Source organism: Narcine bancroftii, chromosome 10, assembly GCF_036971445.1.
Source record: "Narcine bancroftii isolate sNarBan1 chromosome 10, sNarBan1.hap1, whole genome shotgun sequence".
In the NCBI taxonomy this organism is placed as follows: Eukaryota; Metazoa; Chordata; class Chondrichthyes; order Torpediniformes; family Narcinidae; genus Narcine; species Narcine bancroftii.
Window position 1 is genome coordinate 30,265,036 of NC_091478.1, and position 23,514 is coordinate 30,288,549.

The 23,514-nt window shown below is 40.2% G+C and overlaps 1 protein-coding gene and 1 long non-coding RNA gene across 35 annotated transcripts in view; one reads left to right on the forward strand and one right to left on the reverse strand.

Moving 5' to 3' along the window:
- The window catches only part of LOC138744395 (uncharacterized), a 461,764-nt gene that overhangs the window by 54,845 nt on the left and 383,405 nt on the right, over positions 1-23,514 (forward strand). For 32 of the 34 annotated variants that reach the window (XR_011345476.1, XR_011345502.1, XR_011345485.1 and 29 more), the window contains exon 4: positions 2,408-2,484. This is a non-coding gene — a long non-coding RNA (uncharacterized lncRNA). The remainder of the gene's footprint in view (positions 1-2,407; positions 2,485-23,514) is intronic. The other 2 variants (XR_011345500.1, XR_011345480.1) reach the window with 1 other exon arrangement.
- On the reverse strand, positions 5,361-6,750 carry LOC138744393 (heparan sulfate glucosamine 3-O-sulfotransferase 1-like). The gene has a single exon (XM_069900509.1). The coding sequence runs from the start codon at positions 6,658-6,660 to the stop codon at positions 5,716-5,718; it is 945 nt and encodes a 314-aa protein (XP_069756610.1). The 5' UTR covers positions 6,661-6,750; the 3' UTR covers positions 5,361-5,715.

Sequence of the window (23,514 nt, forward strand, 5' to 3'; positions counted from 1 at the left end):
CATGATTTGGTCTGGCAGAATACTGGATCAAGTCAAGAGAATATGAGGGCCTAATCTAATTTTAAAAAGAATGTAATGTTCAGCTGTCATTTTGCAACAAAATAGGAAGATTATAGTCAAGGAGACTACTTACCACAGACACAAGGATGATACCAGAGAGAGGAAAACATTATTTATGGGAAGAGAATTGTGATTGTTTACACTGCAATATTAAACAATCAAGAGAACATTTAATGGAGATTTTTAAATTACAGAATAACTCTGATAATCTAGCGATGTCGGACTGGCAGCTTTATCGGGGTATTGGAAGTTATCTCTCTTCAAGCTCTGAAGCGTTTTCAATTCATGTTGTGAAAGATTTTGCAATTAGCCTAACAACATTTCCAGTAAAGCAGTGGGTTTAAAGGGAGTGTGGTAAGCAGAGCCCTGGTAAGTTTAAAAAAAAATGTGGGAACTAGGGCCTGGTAAGTTTAAAAGGAGTACGGGAGACAAGGATCTGATGTGGTTGGAAGAATACAGGAAATGGCCCTCAAAACAAATGTGGGAAATGATATATGATCAGCCAGATGGTAAACCATTGGGATTTCAAAACAATCGTTGGAATTTTACCATATATTCAGTTGGGTCAGAATAAAGAGATGCAATTTCTCTTTTTCATGTCATAGAACTATAAAGAAATAATTTGTATTAAAGTGCCTTAAAGGAAAACAAGAGCATGGAGAAAATACTTTACAGAGAATTGTCAGAGCATGAAATGCTTACTCCATGTGAATACATTGTAGAATTTTGTGTGCTCTTAAAGAGGAAAGGGGTAAATATTTGACAGGAGTTGATACAGAACCATCAGAAGAGATGAGAATTGCTCTCATACAGTGGAGGATTATCCATTAGGCTGAAGCCTAAGGGCCTGGAAGGTAAGGGGACCCGTCCATGATCTCATTGATCGTCCAACAGGCCAATGAAGTGCTGGCATCTGCTTGGAGGGCATGATGTATGGCCAATGAAAGTAGACGTGGAGGGGTATGAGAGCAGTAACATCGTCAGGTGATGACGTGAATAGAGATTGGTAGCAACTGTTGCCTTGAGAATAAACGCCATAGTCACGGTACCCATTAACATCTGGGGTCTGGAGCAAGGTGAGTACTGCTGCACTATCATAATTGGGCCTCAGCCTCATCTAGGAGTGGGTGCCTCTGCTGTGAGTGGGGTTGGCGGCATTCTCTACAGTCCCTCGGGTGCCATGTGCTGCCCTGCTCTGTGTTTACCGTGTCCACTGTAAAAATGGCAGCTGATTCTGGCTGGGACTCATCGGCCCGGATGGAGGCCTGACTTGCAGCGCAGCCGTGATCTGACGGCTGTATTACCAGCTGCTGCTTGTATCTGGAAGCTGTGGATTGGAACACATGGGTAGTGTGTAACGACGGCGGAGAGGGTGCGGGGAGCTGGCCTGCCCTACCATCGTGTTGATTGCATCAAAACCTGGTGGCCAGCTACTTCCAGAGCAGAGAACCAAGCCTGGGCATCAGAATTCTCCTCCTCCACCATTTATTCTATTTAACAAAGGGTAGGGGCTGTGGGGCAGGGGGAAAGGTCTGGGGATGGGGGGGGGGCTTACTAAAGCTCAGCCTAGGGCCTGGGTGGTAGTTAATCCATCACTATCTCACAGAATGGTCCACAGGAATAAATTGGGCTAGCTTCTGATATACAGATGTTGATGACAATCACCAATCTGGGTATTCGTGTTGTCTTGCATTAACAGCTTCAGGTATTGCTTTTGAAAGCATGGTGTCTTGGGAGTGTGAATCTGTGAATGGGTCATGAAAAGCCTTGACCCAAAATGGTTACCATCCGTTTGACTTAATCAGTACCTCTAGAAGTATTTTTTTTTGCACAAGTTAAACAGCTGGCTGAACAGTTCTTCACCACTGGTAATATATGTCAATAGTTAGCTGCATGTGAATGAGCTTGAAACTCACAAATGATAGAAGTGCCCAAGAAGTCATCATGTTTATTGTCATCTGATTGTACATGTACAACCTGATGAAACAGCGTTCTCCAGTCCTCGTTGCAAAACACGCAGACACACAGATACAGACAAACAATGCATATGCAGGACAAGTATCATATCTATACAAATAAATAAATAAATGTCATTTTGTGCAAATGGTTGTTCACCATTCTCACTGCCTATAGGAAGAAGCTGTTCCTCAGCTTGGTGGTGCAGGCTCTGATACTCCAGAAAGCTGCTGTGCGCAGGGTGGAAGGATGCTCACTGATTTTGCGCACCCTCTTCTGACAATGATCATGGTAGATCATGTAGATGTGGGGTGGGGGGTGGGGAGGGAGACTCCAGTGATCCTCTTTGCCACTTATGGTCCTGTGGATTGACCTCTGATTTATTTCTCAGCAGGAACCCTACCTCACTGTGATAGAGCTGGCAAGACAATCTCAATCAAGCACCTATAGAAGTTTGACATATTGGAGGTTGGTAGCCTTTCCTGCTTCAGTTTTCTCAGAAAATGCAGTCACTGTTGTGGCTTCCTGACAAGTGAGGAGATGTTGAGTGTCCATGATAGGTCACTAGTTGAGTGAACTCCAAGGAACTTGGTGCTCTCCACTCTACTATGGAATTGTTGATGTGTAGTGGAGGTGGTCATTCCTCTTCCTCATGAAGTTCATGATCATCTCCTCTGTCTTGTCTACTTTGAGACTTGGGTCATTACTCTTGCATAATTTCACGAGATTTTCCACCTTTTCTCTGTAGCGCAACTTATTGTTGTTGCTGATGAGGCCAGCTAGTACTGTGTCATCTGAAAACTTGATGATACTGTTGGAGCTGGACCCGGCGAAGCAGTCGTGGGTCAGTAGCGTAAACGGGGATAGGCTGACCTCACAGCCCTGAGGTGTACCAGTACTCAGCATGATGGTGCTCGACATTCTGCTACTGACCTGGACAGACTGTGGTCTTTTTGTTAGGAAGTCCAGGATTCACTTATAGAGAGAGAGATATTGAGTCTCAGCAAGGACAGCTTCTCCACCAGCCTGTGGGGAATGATGTATTAAACGCCAAGCTGAAGTCAATGAACAGCAGCCTGGCGTACGAGGTGTCATTCTTCAGGTGGGCCAGGATGGAGTGAAACGACAGGCTATAGCATCGTCTGTGGAACAGTTTCTTTGACAGGTGAATTAAAATGGGTCTAGTTTCTCTGGGAGGTGTGCTTTTATGCATTCCATCACCAGGTGCTCGAAGCATTTCAAAATGGTGGAGGTCAGAGCCACTAGAAGAAGAAGTAGGATAAACAAATGCAACTTCTACAATAACATCATTCATAACCTATTTGAACTGATGGGTAACTATTGCTTACTTGGTGCTCCCTTAACATTCTATATCAAAGCGCAAAATGTTTTTGAGTATGTGTATAAAAAGAGCTCAAAAACTCCAGCCTGTATGAGGTGCTGTTATGTCAGCACTCAAGTGTACTATTGTACCTTTTGAAGTTTTCAAAATTCATGTACTTTTTTTCATGAAACATTAGCAAAGAAAAGCTCACTGAAAAGTTCAAGATATATAAATAGAGTGAAATTAAAAAAGAACAAAATGGCAGACGTGCTGTGGAAAATGCAGGAAATTGACCTGCATCCAACATTGGTTTTTATCTAGGCTGATGATGTCACTTCCTGTCCATGTGATAGAAGCAATGGTGTATTTATACCCAGCATGTAACCCTGGAGGTATCAGTCTTGTACTTGACTCCACAGTGACTTCTCCATGTATGTGTACTGTGATTCCACACGTGGACACTGACGTCTATAGCAGCTCAGTATAGAATACTTTATTATAAATAATAATATAAATAATACTACATTATAATAATACTTGTATAAATAAATGGAACAAGATAAGAAAACTAAAGTGAGTTAATTGTCATTCTACATTATTTTGTACATACACGTATTAATAAATCAAAATGTAGCACCAGGAAAACATAGATAAAAAAATTGTGATTCAATACAATGTGTGGCCTGCAATATTTTCTCAGAAAATTGACTGGATATGTAATTATGGATCCATTAGAAGAAAATGTTTCTATAGATTTAAGAGCAGGACGTGCTTTGTTGGAGTTGAGTTGTGGGAGGGTACTGAAAATCTGAAATCCAACAAGTTAAATGGACCACAGTGAGCTCCAAATAGAAATGTGGCCAATGTGAATTTATGCAGTTTTAGTGATATGCCTTTCATGTTTAAAATCTGAGAGTTATTGGCAGGTTTGAACTGTTTTTTGAGGATTATAATTTAATATATTTGGTGAAGGCTGCAGTGATCTATCAGAAGAGTGGAGGATGAGAATTCAGCTGTCAGACAGGTTACAAAGTCCTTGCAAGTTGAAAAGATAAATGAGTTGCAATACATGATAAGAACTGACAGAAAATGAAACCACAGGAACAAATTTATGTGCAGCTCAACCTTTAACCTGATGGGCTATGATGGCATTTGTGTATCAAATGGCATAAGATTGAACTTCATTTTTTTTTTAAAGTGGCACCTGAATTAAAAAGCTGTTTTTTGGACATACTTGGTTCTTTTTAATTTCTCTCTATTTATTATCTTGAACTCTTTAGTGAGCTTTTCTTTGCTAATGTTTCATGAAAAACAAGTACATGTATTTTGAAAACTTCAAAAGCTACTGCTATATTTTATTTGTAAAGAAATCAATGGCAATTATTCAGCAACATTAAACCCTTTTTAAATAGAGTCACACATTTGTATTTTATAATAAAATCACGATTTAGGTGTTGCAAATATTCTGCTCCTATTTAAAGATAAATGATGTCATTGCATTATTAATGGAAAATGTGTAATAAATTTGATGGAAGTGACAGTTTAGCATAAAATGTAGATGAATGTGCATTTGCAACCCATCTGTATTTCTTAATTCTATTTTTCTGTTATACACTATGTATCTTGAAACTGAATGGTTCCTTTTCATAATCTGAATGCTAGGAATGAGCAGCATATAAACAATTAATTAACAAAACAAAGAATATTAAAAATATATTATTTATTTTGATATAAATAGCACAAAGACAGCAGAGAAAAAGGTGTACGTTTGTGTTTCATCTTATTTTAAAGCAACAATGAGTAATAAGATCACAAATCATAATTTTATCTAACAGTTTACAATGTATCATGAGTGTATAGGATCTATTAACACAAGGCCATTGCCACTTTCCTCTCTGAAATATCACATTTGAATATTTGAAATAGAAACAATATCATGCATTTTCAAACATGCAAAATATCTTGAGTTGAGAACATTTGTCATGGTCATTTACACATTTTATTTAAAATGGATATGGAATTTTAGGCCATCCGTTTAGACAAGCAACAATCAGCAGAACATAAAGTCACTAGCCCATTAAGCAAAGAATTGTCAATAATATCTCATCTATATTCATTCCATAGAGACAAACCAGCAGTGTCACTACCTTTGAAGTATATTATATATTATTATCTCCTCTTTCCGTCAAGGAATGTTTCATCACTGAACGTGTTCCTATTTTTTGAAATGAGCAGTTTAGGTTTGTTTATTCCGACCACGGTACTGCTGCTGAGATTGGACATCCTGCTTGCTGGATGGCAGCAGACCACATGAATTTAAAAAGGATGCCATTACAAAAACACAATTGTTTTGATTGTTTTAATCCTTCCATGTCTTAATGCCATTTAAAAGTCTGTTGGACCATCTGGAAAAATCTCTCATTGTGTTCCCTAAAGTAAGCACGTAGCTCCTCCAGCACAGTACTGTTCACAACTGGATGGGGGCGACCCTTGGATTCATGTAAACATCTTTCTTTGCCATCACTTCGAAGACAATAGAAACCCTTGGTCTGATTAAAGTAGAAATTGGATGTCTTGATCTTTGCAGGAATGTTCAGAAATGTTTCGACTTTCTGTAATTCCTCCAGTGGGTTCTTTATAAGAGCACCACCATCGACTATATGTATTTGGTTCAGCGGAAAATACCGAAGCCAGTTGCCCATGTGAACGTCATATAGACTTCTCTGAATGGCCTTGTATTTAATATTGAGGGCTCCATTTTTAATGACCATTTCTTCTATGGGTTGGACAGACTTGTGGCTTTCTAGCCGATTGTAGTAAACTTGGGTATAATCCGATATCACTCTCTCGGTCGGATCTCTCAGGATCAACAGCAATCTGGTAGAACTGTTCATATCCCGGATTCTTTTCGGAGCCTTAATAGATGTGAAATAACCTGGCGTCTTCTCTATTGTGGTTTGGTGTGGATAAGAGAAGGGCATCAGCTTCCTGTACCATTCTAAACCTTTTACATAGTTCTCATCCCAGTCAAAAAAGTGGACCTCAGTAGCAGCAACCACAATATCAGGGTGAATGTCCAACATCTCCAACAGAGCCCTGGTCCCTCCCTTGCGAACACCAATAATGATAGTTTGTGGAATCAATTGACTTGTAATGGAAGTTTGTGACTTTGATGACTTGTGTTCCGTTTCGTTGCCTTGTATTCCACCATGGTATCTTAATGACTGAAACAGTGTTCCTTCTCTCCACTGAGAACTTCCAGAGTGCACTGTGTTTGTTTGGGCTACCAGAAGGAAAGCCCCCGCCAACAGGCAGGCCATGAGGAGAAAATGGTCCAGTTAACGGTAAGATATGAAGTCTATTGTTATCACTTAAATTTCAGTCAACACTTTCAGATGAAATGACGTGAGCAGAAACACACGAGGATGAATTTTGAAAGTTGCCTTGAGCTCCATCTGCCAAAGATGAAACCAACAGAATGAATGACATTGAAACAAAATGTAAGACTAAGCAAACACAACATGGCTTTTTTTCAGATTCTCAATCACTTTTACATCTATTAATTCTGAATCATTTTTCCCCATTGTATATTGAATAGTTTATACATTTTAACAGTTTCAGTTGTCTTTAACATAATGGTCTAGAAACCTAATTGTGCTGTAAACACTGGATCACAAGACAAGTCTAACTCATGTTGGTTTGACCTGGTGCAGCTTGCCCTTGAAATTAATTGAAACACCTGACTGAGATTATTGCTGCAATGAGCTGGTGCCAATTGTGCATCATATTGAATTGACACTCGTTCAAGGACTGTTATTCAGGGATTGACTAACACCAGCTGCACCCAAATGATACTTGATTGTAATTTTCCCTGATTCCTTGAAAAACCAGTGCTCATGGACTCAAACCACCACTGGAAATTATACACAGAGCTGAAATAATTTGACGCGAGCCATAATCAGATCATGGATGTGAGTTGGATATTAATCCACTGACGCTCTTCTTGAGGTTATAATGAAAGATCTGGAGGAAAGAAGAAAAGGCTCTCTGAGTCAAGGGACCCAGAATTCATTGCAATCAACTGACTATAAAATTGCAAAGGCAACTCCAGAGATCAAAACCAGGAATAAGGGACCTGGAAGCAGTTCTGCAAAATGTTTCTTGATCTTGCTGATATAGTTAAGGTTAGTGAATCTGTTACAAATCTCATTTCTCCAACTATATTGGTGCAATGCACTATGCAATACACTGTATTAATTATGCAGAAATATTGATCACAATTCCAGTGTAACAAATTCCTACCACACCCTCATAGATTTACCAATATTCATGCATATCTCACAATTCAAACTGTTTTTCACCACATTAATGGATTATACAGTGATGTTGTAACATTCTCAGTATTCTTTCTTCCTTCTGGCAGGAAAAAGTGACACACTTCTCTTGTTATCTACAGCAGACTGCTGGCTGTCATTACAGATATGAATATAGTAGTATGGAGAAAGAATGCTGGGTCTGACTGATGGGGATGGAGTGGAGATTGCAGATGAAGGTGTGCTCCTATTTAAGGCTCCTTCTTGCTACCTTTCCACAATCTATTCTGATTTATAGGATGCAGATTTTTTATTTCTGTGACATTGTATTTCCAGATTTGGTAAGGAAGACTTGGTCAGTTGCAGTAATCTTCATGCACTGCAGTTACTATGAATCCTCAATGGATTACAGTGAATGTTCAGAATGGTTGATGTGGTTGGCTTCAATGTGCTGATGTTCTTAAGGAAACAGGAAAGTACACTCATATAGACAAAGAGAAAACATTTCATTCTTTCACAGTTTTAATATGCATTATGGATGGTGGAAAAGGTTTGTGGGTCATAATTTGAATGTTCTGCAGAATACACACCCTATTATGTGCTCTGACTGCTACAATAATGAAATGCCTGATGCAGAGCAGTTTTAATTGATGGAGATTTTCTGACTGTTGATGTCAAGGTACCAGGCATTGGGAAGGTTTTTGGATGTGAAGGGGAGTCACTTGGACTTCATCTGACTGGAGATTCCTTCGTCCATGTGTTGGGTGATACAAATCTAGTTTGCAACTCATTAGCCCACGGTGGAATATTCTCCAGATCAAATTGATTGCAGGCATGTAGGGACTAGTTGTCGGAGACCTGGTTGTGTGGAATGGGTATTCTAAGATGGGGGGGGGAAAAAGGTCTGTAAGTATGAATGCCTCTACACATCAATCCTTTGGCTTGCTTTTCCTCCTACTCTCTCTCTTCCCTTGACTATCAAAGTGCCACAGGCACCAGATCATGGAAGGTTATGGGTGAGCATAAATTGGGTGACCATGGTCCTGAAGGATGCTTCCACAATTATCCCTGGCAGCAAGTGTGGAAAGAGAAACTGTTACCATTAGGGTGAAAACCATTTATCAGAATTTCTGCCTGGCCTGCTGAGCATTTCCAGCACTCTGTTTTTAGTTAGTGCTTACAGCATGATTTTCTTTGATTTGTTTCCATTTCCCATCGATCCTTAGTGTCTGAAATATAATAGGGACAACTGACCAACAATGAATGAGTCTTGAGTGATCTGCTGGGTCAGTGGCATTCATCATTATCATCTGCCAGAGATCACGCACAGTCATGCGTTCAGGAAATGAAAACCCATCTTATTCATTGGGGGGGGGTTCATAGAGACACTAAAGCTATTCAATTCCTCCTTGAGTTATGGGAAGACCACCATCTTGGGAGGTATTGGCCATCTGTCAGCCCTAATAAAGAGTTTCAGTTGGATGCATTGACCATTCTTCTTCTGAGATTGTGTTTGTCTTCAGATTCCTGCATCTGTGGTCTCAGAAACAGGCTGTGCTGCACCACATGTGTATTTGCCTACCGTTTGGGGTTGTTATCAATCACCCAATTTTGTACAATTATCCAAATTCCAGAAATTAGCCAGAAAATGATGCAATAAGATGGGTACTTCGGTGCTTCCAATTTGCTTTTTAATCTTACAATTGGAGGAATAAATCTGGGTCAAGGATTGCTCATGGTGGGTCTTCCCTCCCTCCAAAATATACCATGGGGTCGGGGTGGGGGGAACTCACAGAGAGAAGAATTAGGGAGGAGAGAAGAGCGAGCTTTCTCAGGTGGATCCTACATGCCTTGACTTCTCTTTTTCAGCTTAGAACATGATCAGGGAAAGGTACACCAATGCCATGAGATGCCAAGACTGAGATGACCCACTGCTCATTTAGTGATAATGAGTTGATTCTCATACATACATACAATGCCCATGTGCACTAAAATTCTTGTTGCAGTGAAAAAGGGACTTTTGTTTTAAACAATTATAATAGTATATATTAAAGTACCCCTATATGAATGAGACAATAAATATAAAAGAAATATTTATAGCAAGAAAGAAGTGGTGTTTCAGTAATGCAGATTGGTCTTCTTGAGGTGCTAGAGCAGTTTGTTGTTAGGGTTAGAGCAGTACAGGATTGTTCAAGACCTTGATAGGTCATAGAACATGGCAGCACAGTACAGACCTTTCGGCTCTTGATGTTGTGCCAACCTGTATATTCCTATATTTAAAAAAAAAAATCTAAACCTTCCTACATTGTAACCCTCTATTTTTCTTTCATCCTTGTGCCTGTCTAAGTCTCTTAAATGCTCCTAATGTTTCAGTCTTCACCACCATCCCTGGCAAGGCATTCCAGGCACCCACAACTTGCTGTGGAACTAAATACAATACTCTAAGTGTGGTCTCATCAGAGATTTGTAGAGTTGCAAAATGACCTCTCGTCTCTTGAACTCAATCCCCCTATGGAAGCCCAGCATCCCATAAGCCTGCTTAACTATCCAATCAACCTACATGACAACCTTGAGAGATGTATGGATTTGGATCCCAAGGTCCTTCTGCTCCTCCACACTTTTAAGTATCCAATCTGTACTCAGCCTTTTGGTTTGACCTTCCAAAATGCATTAACTCACACTTATCTAATTGAACTTCTGCCACTTTTCTGCCCAACTCTGCATCCTGACTACTCCCTTTTGTGGCCCATGACAACCTTCAGTACTATCCACTACTTCTCCAACCCTCGTATCATCCACAAACATTGACCCTTCCTTCCACTTCTTCATTTGGGTCATTTAAAAAAAATATATCACAAAAGAGTAGGGGGTTCCAGAACAAATCCCTGCAGAACTCCGTTAGTCACTGACCTCCAGGCATTTAGGGAAAAAACCCATTCTTGAACATAAAGGTGCTATCTTCCTAAAGATGGCAGTGAGAAGAGGTTGTTACCAAGGTGATGGGGGTCATTATGATGTTGGTTGCCTTCCTGAGTTAGTGCCTCGCATAAATGTCTTCAGTGGATGGGAAGTCAGACTGTGATGGACTGGCTCCATTTCCTGTGGATCATTTGTCTATTTTATGATTTTGTATATTTATAGTACTGGTTTTCTCTTGGAGAGCTAGTCAACTGCAGCACTGTCCAAGTAATCTGCATCTCTCTGAAATTGACTTCATATTGAGAAGTACAATTCATAGTAATTGAATCAACCTTTCTTTGATGTTTAAATATAGCTCTGTTGAAAGATGACATTGATGGATAATTTAGAAACCGCTAAGAAATCATCAATTTTACATTCAGAATGCATGTTATACTAACTTGTAATTAAATTTTAAAATTCCAATTTTCTAGCATATTTACTTTTGGTAAAGGAAAAAATTAATGAAGCAAACTTTGAAGACTATCAAACTAAATCTCATTTACCTTTATAAATAAGGTATGTCTCAAGCTTGGGTATCATCTACAACTAAAACAGATGTGTAACAGTCCTGAACTCAATGGATCAAGTTTGCAAGCCTACTCGGAGTATAAATGTACAATGTAATCCTGACAGGAATGAGTTTGTTCATATTTCATAATGTCTTGAATGGTGGCCATTTGACCCATTGAGTCTATGTGGGTCTTTGAGAAATCTTATTCCTCCACATCTGCCTGTAATTTGTTCTCTCATACCAAGACACTAACTCTTCCTGCTTCTCTCAGCTACCTATGCATTGATCAATTTATATTCACCAATTAACCTAATGACCAGCAAGCCTTCAAGATGTGGGAGGAAACTAGAGCATTTCAGTAGAATTCAAACTCGGTCACATGGAAAACATGCAAACTCTAGGCAGGCAGCATTGGACACGAGGCACTGGAGCTAAGATTAAGGAGCATGATGAGCAGTATCTTTGCATCAATATGTCAATGAAGATTTTTCTTCCTGAACGCTTTTGAGAATATTTTATGGATTTTGGGCTGCTGATCATGAAAATCACCTTAAGATGTTCCTATCACATAGTTTTTTAAGATAAAACCTATTTTTGTTTTCCTGTCATATTTTTAACATGCTTCAAGCATACAAAACCTGAAATGCAACATTTTCTACATTCGCACTTGGACTTCTTCCCTGCTGATCTTGGTGCAGTCAGTGACGAACATGGTGAAAAGTTTCACCAGGACATTGCAACCATGGAAAAGCAGTGTTAGGGCAACTAGAATCCATTAATGCAGGCCAACTATTGTTGGACACTGACATGAGAGGCATCAGATGCTGAGTACATATGAAAATCAGTGGCAAAACATTTTTTGGGTCAGTTGAACTAATGCAATGTGTCAGTATTATTATGCAATTAAATGTACTAAATTCAATGCAAGTTGATTTAATGTTTCTCCAACACCAATGAAGCAATTAAACATACCTGATCAATTACAAATACCTGTGAAGTCAAATTTCCCAAACATTATGGTGCCCTGAAATGAGGGGCTATGTATTTATAAAAAAAAAAAGCGATGTAATTTCTACAAGGTCAAACCATAATGTATACAAATAACTTTTATATCAAATATCTGGAATGTGTACTTTAATTACATGTGAATTGTTTGATTACAAATTTGAAAGTATGGATTAGTGACAAAGAAAGTGTCTTTGTCCCAAACATTATAGAGGGCACTGTACCTGTTCAAATTCATGTTACTATGAATGTTTTTTGGTTTTGATAGTGTTACATTTACCTGACCTAGAAGTGGAACTATTAGTACATGAATCATTAATCTTTGAGGTCAGTTAAACATGTGCAGAATATAGAACATGGAATACTATAAGCACAGGATTAGATCCTTCAGCCCACATGTCTGTGCTAAATGCAAGGCCCTATTTTAACTAAAAATTTGCTTCTTGCACATGACACTCATCACTCCATTCCTTGGTTATTCATGTATCTATCCAAAGCCCCTTAAATGCTGCTCTTGGAAGCCTGTTCTCGGCACACATTACTCTCTATGTAAAAGTATCTTGCTCTACACATCTCCTTTAAAGTCCACCACTCATCCCTCACCTTAAATGCCCTGCCCTCTAGTTTGTGACATTTTACCCAAGGTATAAAGTTCTGTCTGCCCTATCAATGCCTTCCATAATTTTATAAACTTCCATCAGATCACCCCTCAGCGTCTGATGCTCCAGGGAAACCAACCCATTAGTCCAACCCCTCTCTATAACTCATACCCTTTAATCTAAGCAATATCCTCATAAATTTGTACCCTTTCCAAAGCCTCCCCATCCTTCTTGCATAGAGTACTTCAAGAACGGTCTAACTAAAGCTTTATATGGCTACTGTTACGAGCCCAGAGGACCCATATTAAACCCAGCAGCAATAGATATTCACCAAGACAAATGGTTACTTAAACAAAAGTTGCTTTTAATTATGTTAAACCTGAAAACGGAATCACAATTTAACTTGATGTAACTAATTTAACTTCTAATTCTAAGCTGACGTGTATGTAATGTGTGTACAAGTTCAGAAAAGTTCTTTGGTTCAAAGTCCAATCCAATCTCACTTCTCGTTCCCCCAACTTCACTAGTTGCAGGTAATTCTTAGACTATGCACAGAATTTAACATTTATAAAGTTCACCAGGCTTTGGTGCTTGGTAAATGGTTACCATTCAGGAAGGTTGTTGTCGGTTTTCAGAAAGAGATTGGTTGTTCCAAGACATCCACAACTGATTCCTTTTTAATCAGCCACTCCAGTGTCTTGCTGACAAAACTTGCCCCCTTCAGAGTTCTCCAGATGATGACCTCTTTCTTTCAGGTCACCACAGAGTACCTTTTTGTTTCTCTTATTCCAAGTGAAACATTGGACAGCCAGTTCTCTCCTCTTGCATGAACCACAAGGGCTTTGACCAGGCTGAACAAAGAACTTACAAACCTGTCTTCAAAATGGGGCTTTCACAAGCTTGCCAGCTTGTCCTGTTCCAGTCCTAGCTACTGCTGCAGGCTGTAACTCTGTAGAAGTGATTGTGTGTGTGACTCTGAGAGAAAGCCTGTTTTTCTCTCTGTTTGCAAAACCACATGACCCTCTTAGTATAGCAACTACCCTTCCAGACAGAAGGTGGCTCCGACAAGCTCTTTCATCTGTTGTCTTTCGTGAACAAAAATCCATTAGTGAAGTCTCTTGGGCACTCTCCGAAGCTCTTGCAAAGACTGTTGGCCTCAACACGTCTAGCATGGGGCAGAGCTCCAGTATTTTAAATAAGATCTGTTTTAAAGTGTTTGTATGTGACCTACTCTAACAAACCTTTCCCAATTTATCTCTCAAAAAACATATTTATATACTTTGTCACACTACAACATGACTTTCTTTATCTTCAGTGACCCACCCAATGAAGACAAGCACATCATACACCTTCTTTACTGCCCTATCAACTTCCAAGGCATTTTAAGGATCTCTTAAAGACCCCTCTACAGATCAAAGCTTTTAAGAGTCCTACTATTAACTATACATGTTTCCATTACATTTGACCACCCAAAGTGAAACTTCACTTGTATGAACTAAATTCTACCTGTCTTCTTTACCCATATCTGTAAACCATCTATATCTTTTTGTATTCTTTGATAGCCCTCTACACTGTTGACAGCTCCACTGATCTTCATGTCATCTGCAAATTTACTCGCCCATCCACCTACTTTTTCATCTTGGTTAATTCTATAAATCATAAACAACCTGAGATCCTGACATCAATCCCTCTGAAACATTACTGGTAAAGTGCCTCCAGGCAGAATAACAACCTTCCACCAGTACCCTCCTCTATGGGTCAGCTAACTCCACATCCAAACTATCAATTTACTGTGGCTACCACCATCTGTACTTTCTGGATCAGTCTACCATGACTGACTTTGCCAACTGCCGTACTAACGTCCAAGTGGACAACATCAGGTCCCTACCCTCATCATTTTGTCACTGTCTCAAAATTACAATCAAATTTGTAAGATGTGGGGTATAAAACCATGTTGACTGTCACTAAGCTGTCCATGCCTTTCAAAATATGTGTAAATTCTATCCCTAGGTATCCACTCTTGTAGTTTACCTACTTCTGATACGAGGTTCACATGCCTGATAATCCTGGATTACCCCTATTTCTCTTCTTGAATAATGGTGCAACATTGCTACTCTCCCTGCCTTCCCCCCCCCCCCCCACTTTTTTTCAAATGCTTACCTACATTTGGCTCATATCTTGTTAAAGGGCTCAAACCTGAAACATTGGTCATGTATCTTTATCATTGTTATATAAAGTATGGTGTTTGACTGGCTGAGTTTCTCCAGTATTGTTTTGACTTCAATCACAGTGTCTGCAATCTTTCATATTTTACTCTATTGCTACTCTCAGTCCTTTAGGACCTTCCCTATTGCCAGTAATGGCACAAAGATCTCCTTCAAGGCCCCAGCAATTTCCTCCCTTGTTTCTTTCAATAACCTGGGATATATCCCATCAGGTCCTGGGACTTTCCCACCTTGACATTTTTCAAAAGTACAAATTCTTTCCTGATCTCCAAATACCCTAACAGATAAGTATATGCCCAACATCTCACCTGCAAATGTTCCCACATCCGTGAAACTTGCCACTATGGTTTGGAATTGAGAGTGATGAGGTATGTTCGGGCAACTTTCACTTGGTTCCAACACCATCTGTTGAGCTATCCCAGAATGAAATCCTGCTCAATATGACAGGAAGGAGAGCTGTGGTACTAACTTATGGTGATTCAGTTTTGTGCCAAAAGTAATGTTAGTTCAATATTAAATTGCATCTATGCTAAGAATGCGCCTGAAGAAGCAGAAGCGGCCCTTTAAATTGCCGTTCAGGTGGCAGCGTTTAAAGTGCAACGCTGGCCACCTGAAGGACACAGCTGCACAGGATGCGGCTCTGACCACACTCCGGCTCCTGCCCAGTGTCAGCTGAGATCAGCAGCCTGACCCTTTAGCATCTGCTTTCAGCCAGCTGCTGGGGGAGCCACTGAGCTGAGCTGATTATCCCTCTCGGAGGAGGGTTACATAGCTTGCCTCAAGAGAGCCTCCTGCACATTCAGGTGGCCTCAAAACAGCCGCATATTGCCTAAACATGCAGGGCAATTGGCCACTTGAAAGTGCCTTGTAACAGCACAAAAGTCAACTTGATTGACAGCTAAGATTACAACCAATTGTTTTGGGTTAGGTGCTGACATAAGCCGATAAATAGAGTGTGTTCTTGTTGATTTGAATAGAGGCACAACTCATCAATCACCTTGTTCAAGTTAAAGGTCAGGGAGACTGGCAAATTAATTATTTTAAAATCAATGTTGTTTTAACTACTTGGATGCCTCCATATCATTTTTTAGCAAGGCTTAAATTAAGTGTAAAGGATGCCTAACCACAATGAACTGAAATTTATTTCAATGTTAAAATTGGGATCCTGCACTGGATTTATGCCATTATTTTTAACTCTTCCAGAGTGTATCAAGCAAGAACCTCTCATTGAAATCTCACTATTTAGTTTGCACAATGTTATTTCAGCAATAGTAAACCTGGGTTTGAATCCACTGCTGACTATAAGGAGTTTTTACGTTACCATGTGGGTTTCCTCTGTGTGCTTTTTAAAAAAAAAAAAGCATACGGGGTTTGTAGGTTAATTGGTGTATTTGGGTGGCATAGGGCTTGTGGGCTGGAAGGCTCTGTTACTGTGCTATATCTAAGTTAATGAAAAAAGTTAAGAAATAATCACCTGGAGGAACTCAGAAGGTTGAGTGACATCAGCTTTGGGTTGCAGCCCTTCATTAAGACATGATGAAAGGTTCCCATCTGAAATGTTGACTTTTTTTTCTCTCCCACTGATGCTGCTTTATTTGCTGAATTCCCCAGCAGATTGGTTTTTGTCCAAGATTTCCAGCATCTTCAATCTCGTGTGTGTTTCCAAGCTATCCTCACTGTGACTGGACTGTTAACTATCTTAATTAATAGTCCCTAAAGGGTCATTCATAAGCAATTAACATCCAGTCACAAAAGTGATCTTTGCGAGTCAATGTTAATCAAACCTCAAATGTCTTTTCCTTTAGAATGCTAATTCATCTGTCTCAGCCCTTTACTCATCTCCAGTATGTTTAACCCACAACACATCAGGGCTCCACCCACCAGTTCCCTTTTCCCCAAAATCAATCCAACTTGGTCTTGTTCTTTGAGGAAACGGTAAAACATCTGTTCTGTAGTTCCGGAGACACGAGACAGCACTGATGTTACAGTAGACACTCAGGAGACTGCAGATGCTGGAATCTGAAGCCGAACACAATCTGCTGGGGGAACTCAAGACATTTGTGGGAGAAAAAGAACTCTATTTCAGGTTGGAATTCTTCATAAAGTCTTGACGAAAGGTTCTGACCTGAAGCGCTGACTGTATTTTTTTTTCTCCGTGATACTTCTCGATCTGCTGAGTTTGGCTCGAGATGTCTTGCACTGATGCTGCTCGACCTGCTGAGTTCCTCCCGCTGATTGTGTTTAACCACTAATGTTACACCAACTGGTGTATTCCATACAGTGATTATTACAATTCCTGGCTTGGCATTTATCATTTGTCTGAAATCCTGCTGAAGAAAGATAAAATTAATTTAAGCCGGTTTATTGTCTTTGAATTGACAAAGTGCTGATCAAATTTTTGTTAATCTATCCCATCCTGTTTCCTTTCCCCCCCCCCCCCCCCCCACATCAAACGTGGATTTTAATGAATCTGTTTTCATTTCAGTGACCATCTTCCCCTGCTGATTTCTTCAGTTCCTGGCCAATTCACTCTATTTTCTACATGAATGGGTCCTTTTGATATATTTCTTCAAATGATAACCCTGTTTTATGCTTTCTCCAAGCTCATTTGATTTCTGGAACCACTTCCTATTCATGTGATCTTATTCTATCCAACCTACTGACTATCCTTGCTGAAGTGCCAGTTGATGAAGTAGACAAACACGATATGGTCAAATAATAATCATTGCTTTTATTAGCAGAAACTCATGGTACAATAATGAAAGACAGTGGGTGCATATACAGTTACACCCAAGGGGAGTGTCCTTAACAGTAGAGATAATACACAGCCAATGTTGGTACAGCAAGGCTCACCAGAGGGGAGACCTGCAGCTTGGCAGACATTCACCATACCTGCTTCTTTTCTTGGCCCCAAAATTAACGGATTGGTCACCGGTCCTCTTCCTCGGGCATCATTTCCATGCTACTGTATTTCTTTTGGTGCTCCCTTTTGTCATAGAATTAACCATGTTGTGGATGCAACCAGCCAAGACGGGCAGACACAGACTGTTAAGTTGCGATATTAAGATGTGGCACATGCATTCTCATTTTACCTAATCCCTCTATCATGTACATTCCATCTGCCTGTATATTGTTGATGGATACAATAATTCTTAATTCATGTGTCAGATTCCTGCTGCTGTGAGTGCAAATCTAAAGCCCAAAATGTGGATTAGTAGCTGTGATATCACCCTTGATACACAAATTATTTCAGTTGCTGCAATCTGCTGGAAGAACTCAATGGGTCAAACAGCATCAGTAGGAGAAAAATAATTGATGACCTTTCGTATTGGAACCTCCCACTAAGATAAGGATTTAATCATGGGTATGTACTTCTGCTAGTGGAAAGGTCAGAATCAATGGTCAAGTGAGGATTCATCAACATTTTTGAACCATCCTATTGCCTTAAATTAAATACTCTGGGCAATCCATCCAGAAACCTGTTCACCTTGCCTCTAGGTACTTGGCAATGATCTGGAACTTTTAGGAAGTGATCAGTAATCTTTTAGAGCTTGTCAATCATTGCACCTTAATTTTGTCCAAGATTATGGACGAACCATGGATTCCAGTATGAATTGCTGATATCAATCATGTTAAATGCTCAGAGTTAGCTTCTTCCTGGGAGAACAGTGTTTAAGAAAGAGCTGACAAGCCATCAGTTGAAGCCTGACAAACCATTTATAGATTAAGGGTTTAGTGAAAGAGAAAGAAAGGGAATTGTCTAGATTTGTCCCGGTATCCAGGTTTATTTCATTATTTGATATTTCATTGAATTTGTATTTGTATAAAATGGTTGCATATCCTATGAATATTAAATGTATGTTTGTAATTCTATGAAAGAATAAGCAAACATTAGATAAACAGCTTAAGCTAGATCTGTGAAAATCAAAGAAAGATATCAGTGAGAGTCTGAATGTCTAGATTGTTTTGATTTTACACAGGCCCCTCCAGCCCGGGTAAGAAACCTGCATAGAAGGGCACTCTGATATAAAATCTATGACCCAAGGACCTCGCTACCATGTCCCAGCTTGTTTGGCCACGGCACACGAACCATGGGTGTAAAGGGTGGGGCCAGTACTGCGCACACTGCAATCCACCTAAAAGCTCCTTTGCGCAGGCCTGAGGACATGTCCACGTCCTCCCCCTCCATGTCCTCCCCCTCAAAAGATGCTCACAAAATCAAGCTAGCATGCTGGAACATCAGAACCATGCTAGACAAGGCTGACAGACCTGAACGTCGGTCTGCCCTCATCGCACATGAACTCTTCAGACTGACAAAAGACAAAGGAGGAAAAACCGAACACCCAACTCCAACCAACCAATTTTCCCCTGCAACTGCTGCAACCGCGTCTGCCTGTCCCGCATCAGACTTGTCAGCCACAAACGAGCCTGCAGCTGACGTGGACATTACCCCTCCATTAATCTTTGTCTGCGAAGCCAAGCCAAAGAAGAAGAAAGAAACTTTCTAATCATTCTACCAATACAGTTGGATAAGATCTTAGTTGACACCTTTTGAATTTGAGAAGAGAATAGAAGAATCTATTGTGCAGAAAATAATTCTAGTACATTATCCCATTTTAGAGAGGATGTAAAATGAGGGAAACTTGGGACAAACCAACCACTACCAAGCAGATCCATGACAGATGCCATCTCCCTAGCCCAACACGCAGACCTGGAACTCCTGCATCAGATTAGAGCTCTGCCTCCAACAAAACTCATCTCCAAACTCCATGAACTTGGCCTCAGCACCCTTCTCTACAATTGGATCCATGACTTCCTATCTTGCAGGTCACAATCGGTGAGGATTTGTGTCAGAACATCCATAATCATCCTCTACCCTGGATCCTTGAAAGGCTGTGAACACATAGCCCCCTACCATACTCCCTGTAACTCCATGATTGCATGGCCAATCCTACTCAAGACCATCCATACATTTTGCAGATTACATCATAGTTGTAAGGAAGTTCTCTAACAATGACCATAAGACAAGGGAGTAGAAATAGGCTCTTGAGCCCATCAAGTCTGCCCTACCATTTAATCACTAGCTGATCCATTTTCCCACTCAGCCTCACTACCCGACCTTTTCCCTATAAACTTTTGATGCTCTGGCTAATCAATAACCTATTAATCTCTCCTTTAAAATACACTCAATTATGGTTTATACACAGCCGTTGCACAATGGGAAATTTTTGAAAATTTCCTGCAACATAGGCTGTGTAAAAAGTTCGGAACAGATGAACGACTCATTTCCATTTTGAAATTTTTCCTTTAGCAGCACTAGACATTTTTGCAGACTTCTTGCAGTGTAAACTGAACTGCTGGCCATCCGCAACAAAGGGCTAATGAATATGGCGTACATGATAATGCGTTCAGCTCGTATCACTTTTCCTAAGGCAGCTTTGTTTCCAGCCAATGGTCGTTACAATGGCATTTTAACTGTAAACAGATGACACTGTTTTAACAAAAACAGTTAGCGTTTATTATTTTTCCTTCTGCGTGCATTGTGTCCATTTCGTCAAGTTATCTCTTGAGTCTGTCGTTACTCCGGCTCTCCTAAAATTGTGAGGATCGTGTTAAAAATAAAAGGGAACCATACTCAAATATATTTCTCTCTCTCAAGTTTACCTCAAATATTTTTTAACTGGGTTGTATGCTTGGACTTGTATCAGAGAGCACTGCTCAAGCATTGATACAAGCTTGGGTACACATCAGTTCTGATGTAATTTATAACTAAATAATAACACTGCTCTTTGGTATATTGTACTGTAGTTACTTATAGGTTGCGTTCATGCATGTGAAAGATGTGTGTACCAGTCATTATGCTAGAAAGCTCTGTACCAATTGATGTCTCACTCTGTAACTTTATGCTTCTGTATTGCGTCTTGTTTGGTGTGCTATGTTGAGATGTTGACCTGGAGTGATTGCAAGACCAATTTTATCACTGTATCTTGGAACATGTGGTTAGTGTAGCAGTTGGCACAATAGTATTACAGTGCCAGGGAACTGGGTTTCAATCGGCCGCTGTCCGCAAGATGCATGTTCTCTCTGTTTCCACCTGGGTTTCCTTCAGGTGCTCCACTATCCTCCTACATTCCAAAGATGTACAGGGTTAGAAGGATAATTGGCCACATGCTATATTTAGGGTGGCATGGATCAGAAGGGCCTGTTACTATGTTGTATCTCTAATTTTTTTAAATTAAATTAAACTTGAATGATGTTCAAATAGGAGGACGACTTGAGAAGGCTGTTGAAGAGCACATGAACCCTTCACTACACTGGTAGAGCAATTCATTACAAAATCAAAGTTTTACTTAACTGCAATAAAACACTAGGTGTCATTCAAAGTTTTATGTTCCTTGTCGGGTGCAACTACTGAGAAGGATGTCAAGGTCTTCAAGAGGTGCAGAAGAGATTTACTGCAACAACACCAATAAAGAAGGATTTCTGTTAGATGGGAGGTTTTAGAAACTGGGATTGTTTTGCAGAGAGCAGAAAAAGCTAATGGGTAATTTAATTGAAGTGGCTAGAACACAGCTCAAGTTTAATGCAGCAATAGGGAAAAAAAACTGTTTCCATTGGAAAAAGGATCAATAGAAAGGTTTCATAGATATGTTAATGGAGGCAGTTGGCGCAATGCTGTTACAGGCCTAGAAGAAACACAACGGGATACTGAGCCTTTGTTTCTTTTTGGCTGTGGAAGGAGATTAAGGTCAAAAGTCCACCTGGAACAAGGGAAGGGCAGAAGCCCCATGCAATTTAAAGGTGATGAAAAGTTTGTGAAATCAGTCTTTCATTTTCTTTGTTTTGCACTTGAGAAATGTGTACAAACTTTGACTAAATGAAAAAAAATTACTTTCAATATCTTTAAAATGTGCAAGGACATTGAATTGTTTAATGGTATATTTTTGTATGTTTGGGCAGTACAATTCCAACAAGAAATCATCAGGAAAATTTGGGTCCCTAAATTGCTTTCTGTTTTCTCTATGCAGCTTGTGACACTTGGAACTGTGGCCAATAATAGGCATCACCTTGCTTAGAAGTTACTTTAAGGATTGTAGGTCATAAATACCAACAACAGGTGGTTCAGGTCACTGAAGTAAAACAAGGGTTTTACAGTACTTGTAAGGTTATCTTCAGCATAACTTAGAGACCTAGCCCAAATAATGCTCACCTTGCTGGAAACATAATCCTTAAGTAAAATACACATCCATTATGACATATCTCCCTTGTCCTCCAGCTCTTCCATTTCTGTTAGGTCGTGATGTCCACTCTTACCCACTTGTTACTGTCTCCCACCACTCACTTGACTCAGAAGGGAATGAAGGGTCACAGGAAGAAGGACAGAAAATGGGGTTGAAACGGATAGTAAATCTGTCATGATAGTGTGCAGTCTCAATGGGTTGAATCTCCCAATTCGACTCCTTTGTCTTATTCCCTATAGATCAGCAGATTCAATTTCACACCCTCTCCATGCTGTCTAAACTTGCTCTATCTTGATTCCCTTCCACAAATCCTTGGTTGTTAGAACCATATTGATCCATGGCTGTTGGGCCTCTCTGTTCCAGCCTCTCCAACTATCAAACTTTCTCAACCGGTAACCTCCTACCAGACACTATCTATCCTCCATTCTTCCCTTCAACTCCCAGTTTTTCACTCATGTCTGGGACTGGACCTCCTTTTAATTTGAAGCTGAATACAATCTGTGGGAAGTACTGAACAGGTGAAGCGGGGGGGGGGGGGGCGGGGTGGGGGGGGAAGAATGGTCAACATTGAGGGCTAGAATGAGTTTACCATTCTTTCTCTCCCACTGATGCTGCTTGACCTACTAATTTTATCCAGCAGATTGCATCCCTTTTCACACTAACTTGTAAATTGGCTGTTCAACGAATTGGTTAAAGAATCAGTTTTTGCCATTTACACAGGACCACTGTTAACTGGTTCTCTGAATCCTTTTACACTCACCACCAGGCATCCCCAGGGAGATGGGAGCCTATTCTCCACTGGTGACGTCTGAGTGATGCATTGAGCGATGGTGGACCTGCCCTTCCAGAATTCCATGCAGCAGAGAAACCCCTCCATGAGTGCTCTGTGCATACAGTCCTTTCTCTGCCGCATGGAATTCTGGAAGGTTAGGTTTGCCATCGTCTTTATAAATTTATAAAATTTATAAAGGTTTGACGCCTGCATAATGATTCACGAGTGTTCACATTGGCCCTTTAACCGGATTATTGGCTGTTAATTACTAGGGTAAGGTGGCAGTGTGAAAGGAGCTTGTATTTAGCTTTAAATTCCAACATCTGCAGTCTCCAGTGGTCTTAATTTACATTGGAGAAGCACATGTACTGGAACATTGAGCAAACTGTGCTTCTCAAGGAATTTAATGGGCCAGGCATCATCTGTGGGTTGAAATGGTCAGTGAAGATCAGGAACCTTAGTCAAAACTGGTCCAATTTACAATGGCAAAACAGTAATCTTTTACCTGAATCCTGGAATGTGCTGAAGCTGAGCTCTGAAACAGAAC

Excerpts from the sequence above, each read along its gene's own strand:
- LOC138744393 (XM_069900509.1), bottom strand. The coding sequence starts at position 6,660 with ATGGCCTGCCTGTTGGCGGGGGCTTTCCTTCTGGTAGCCCAAACAAAC.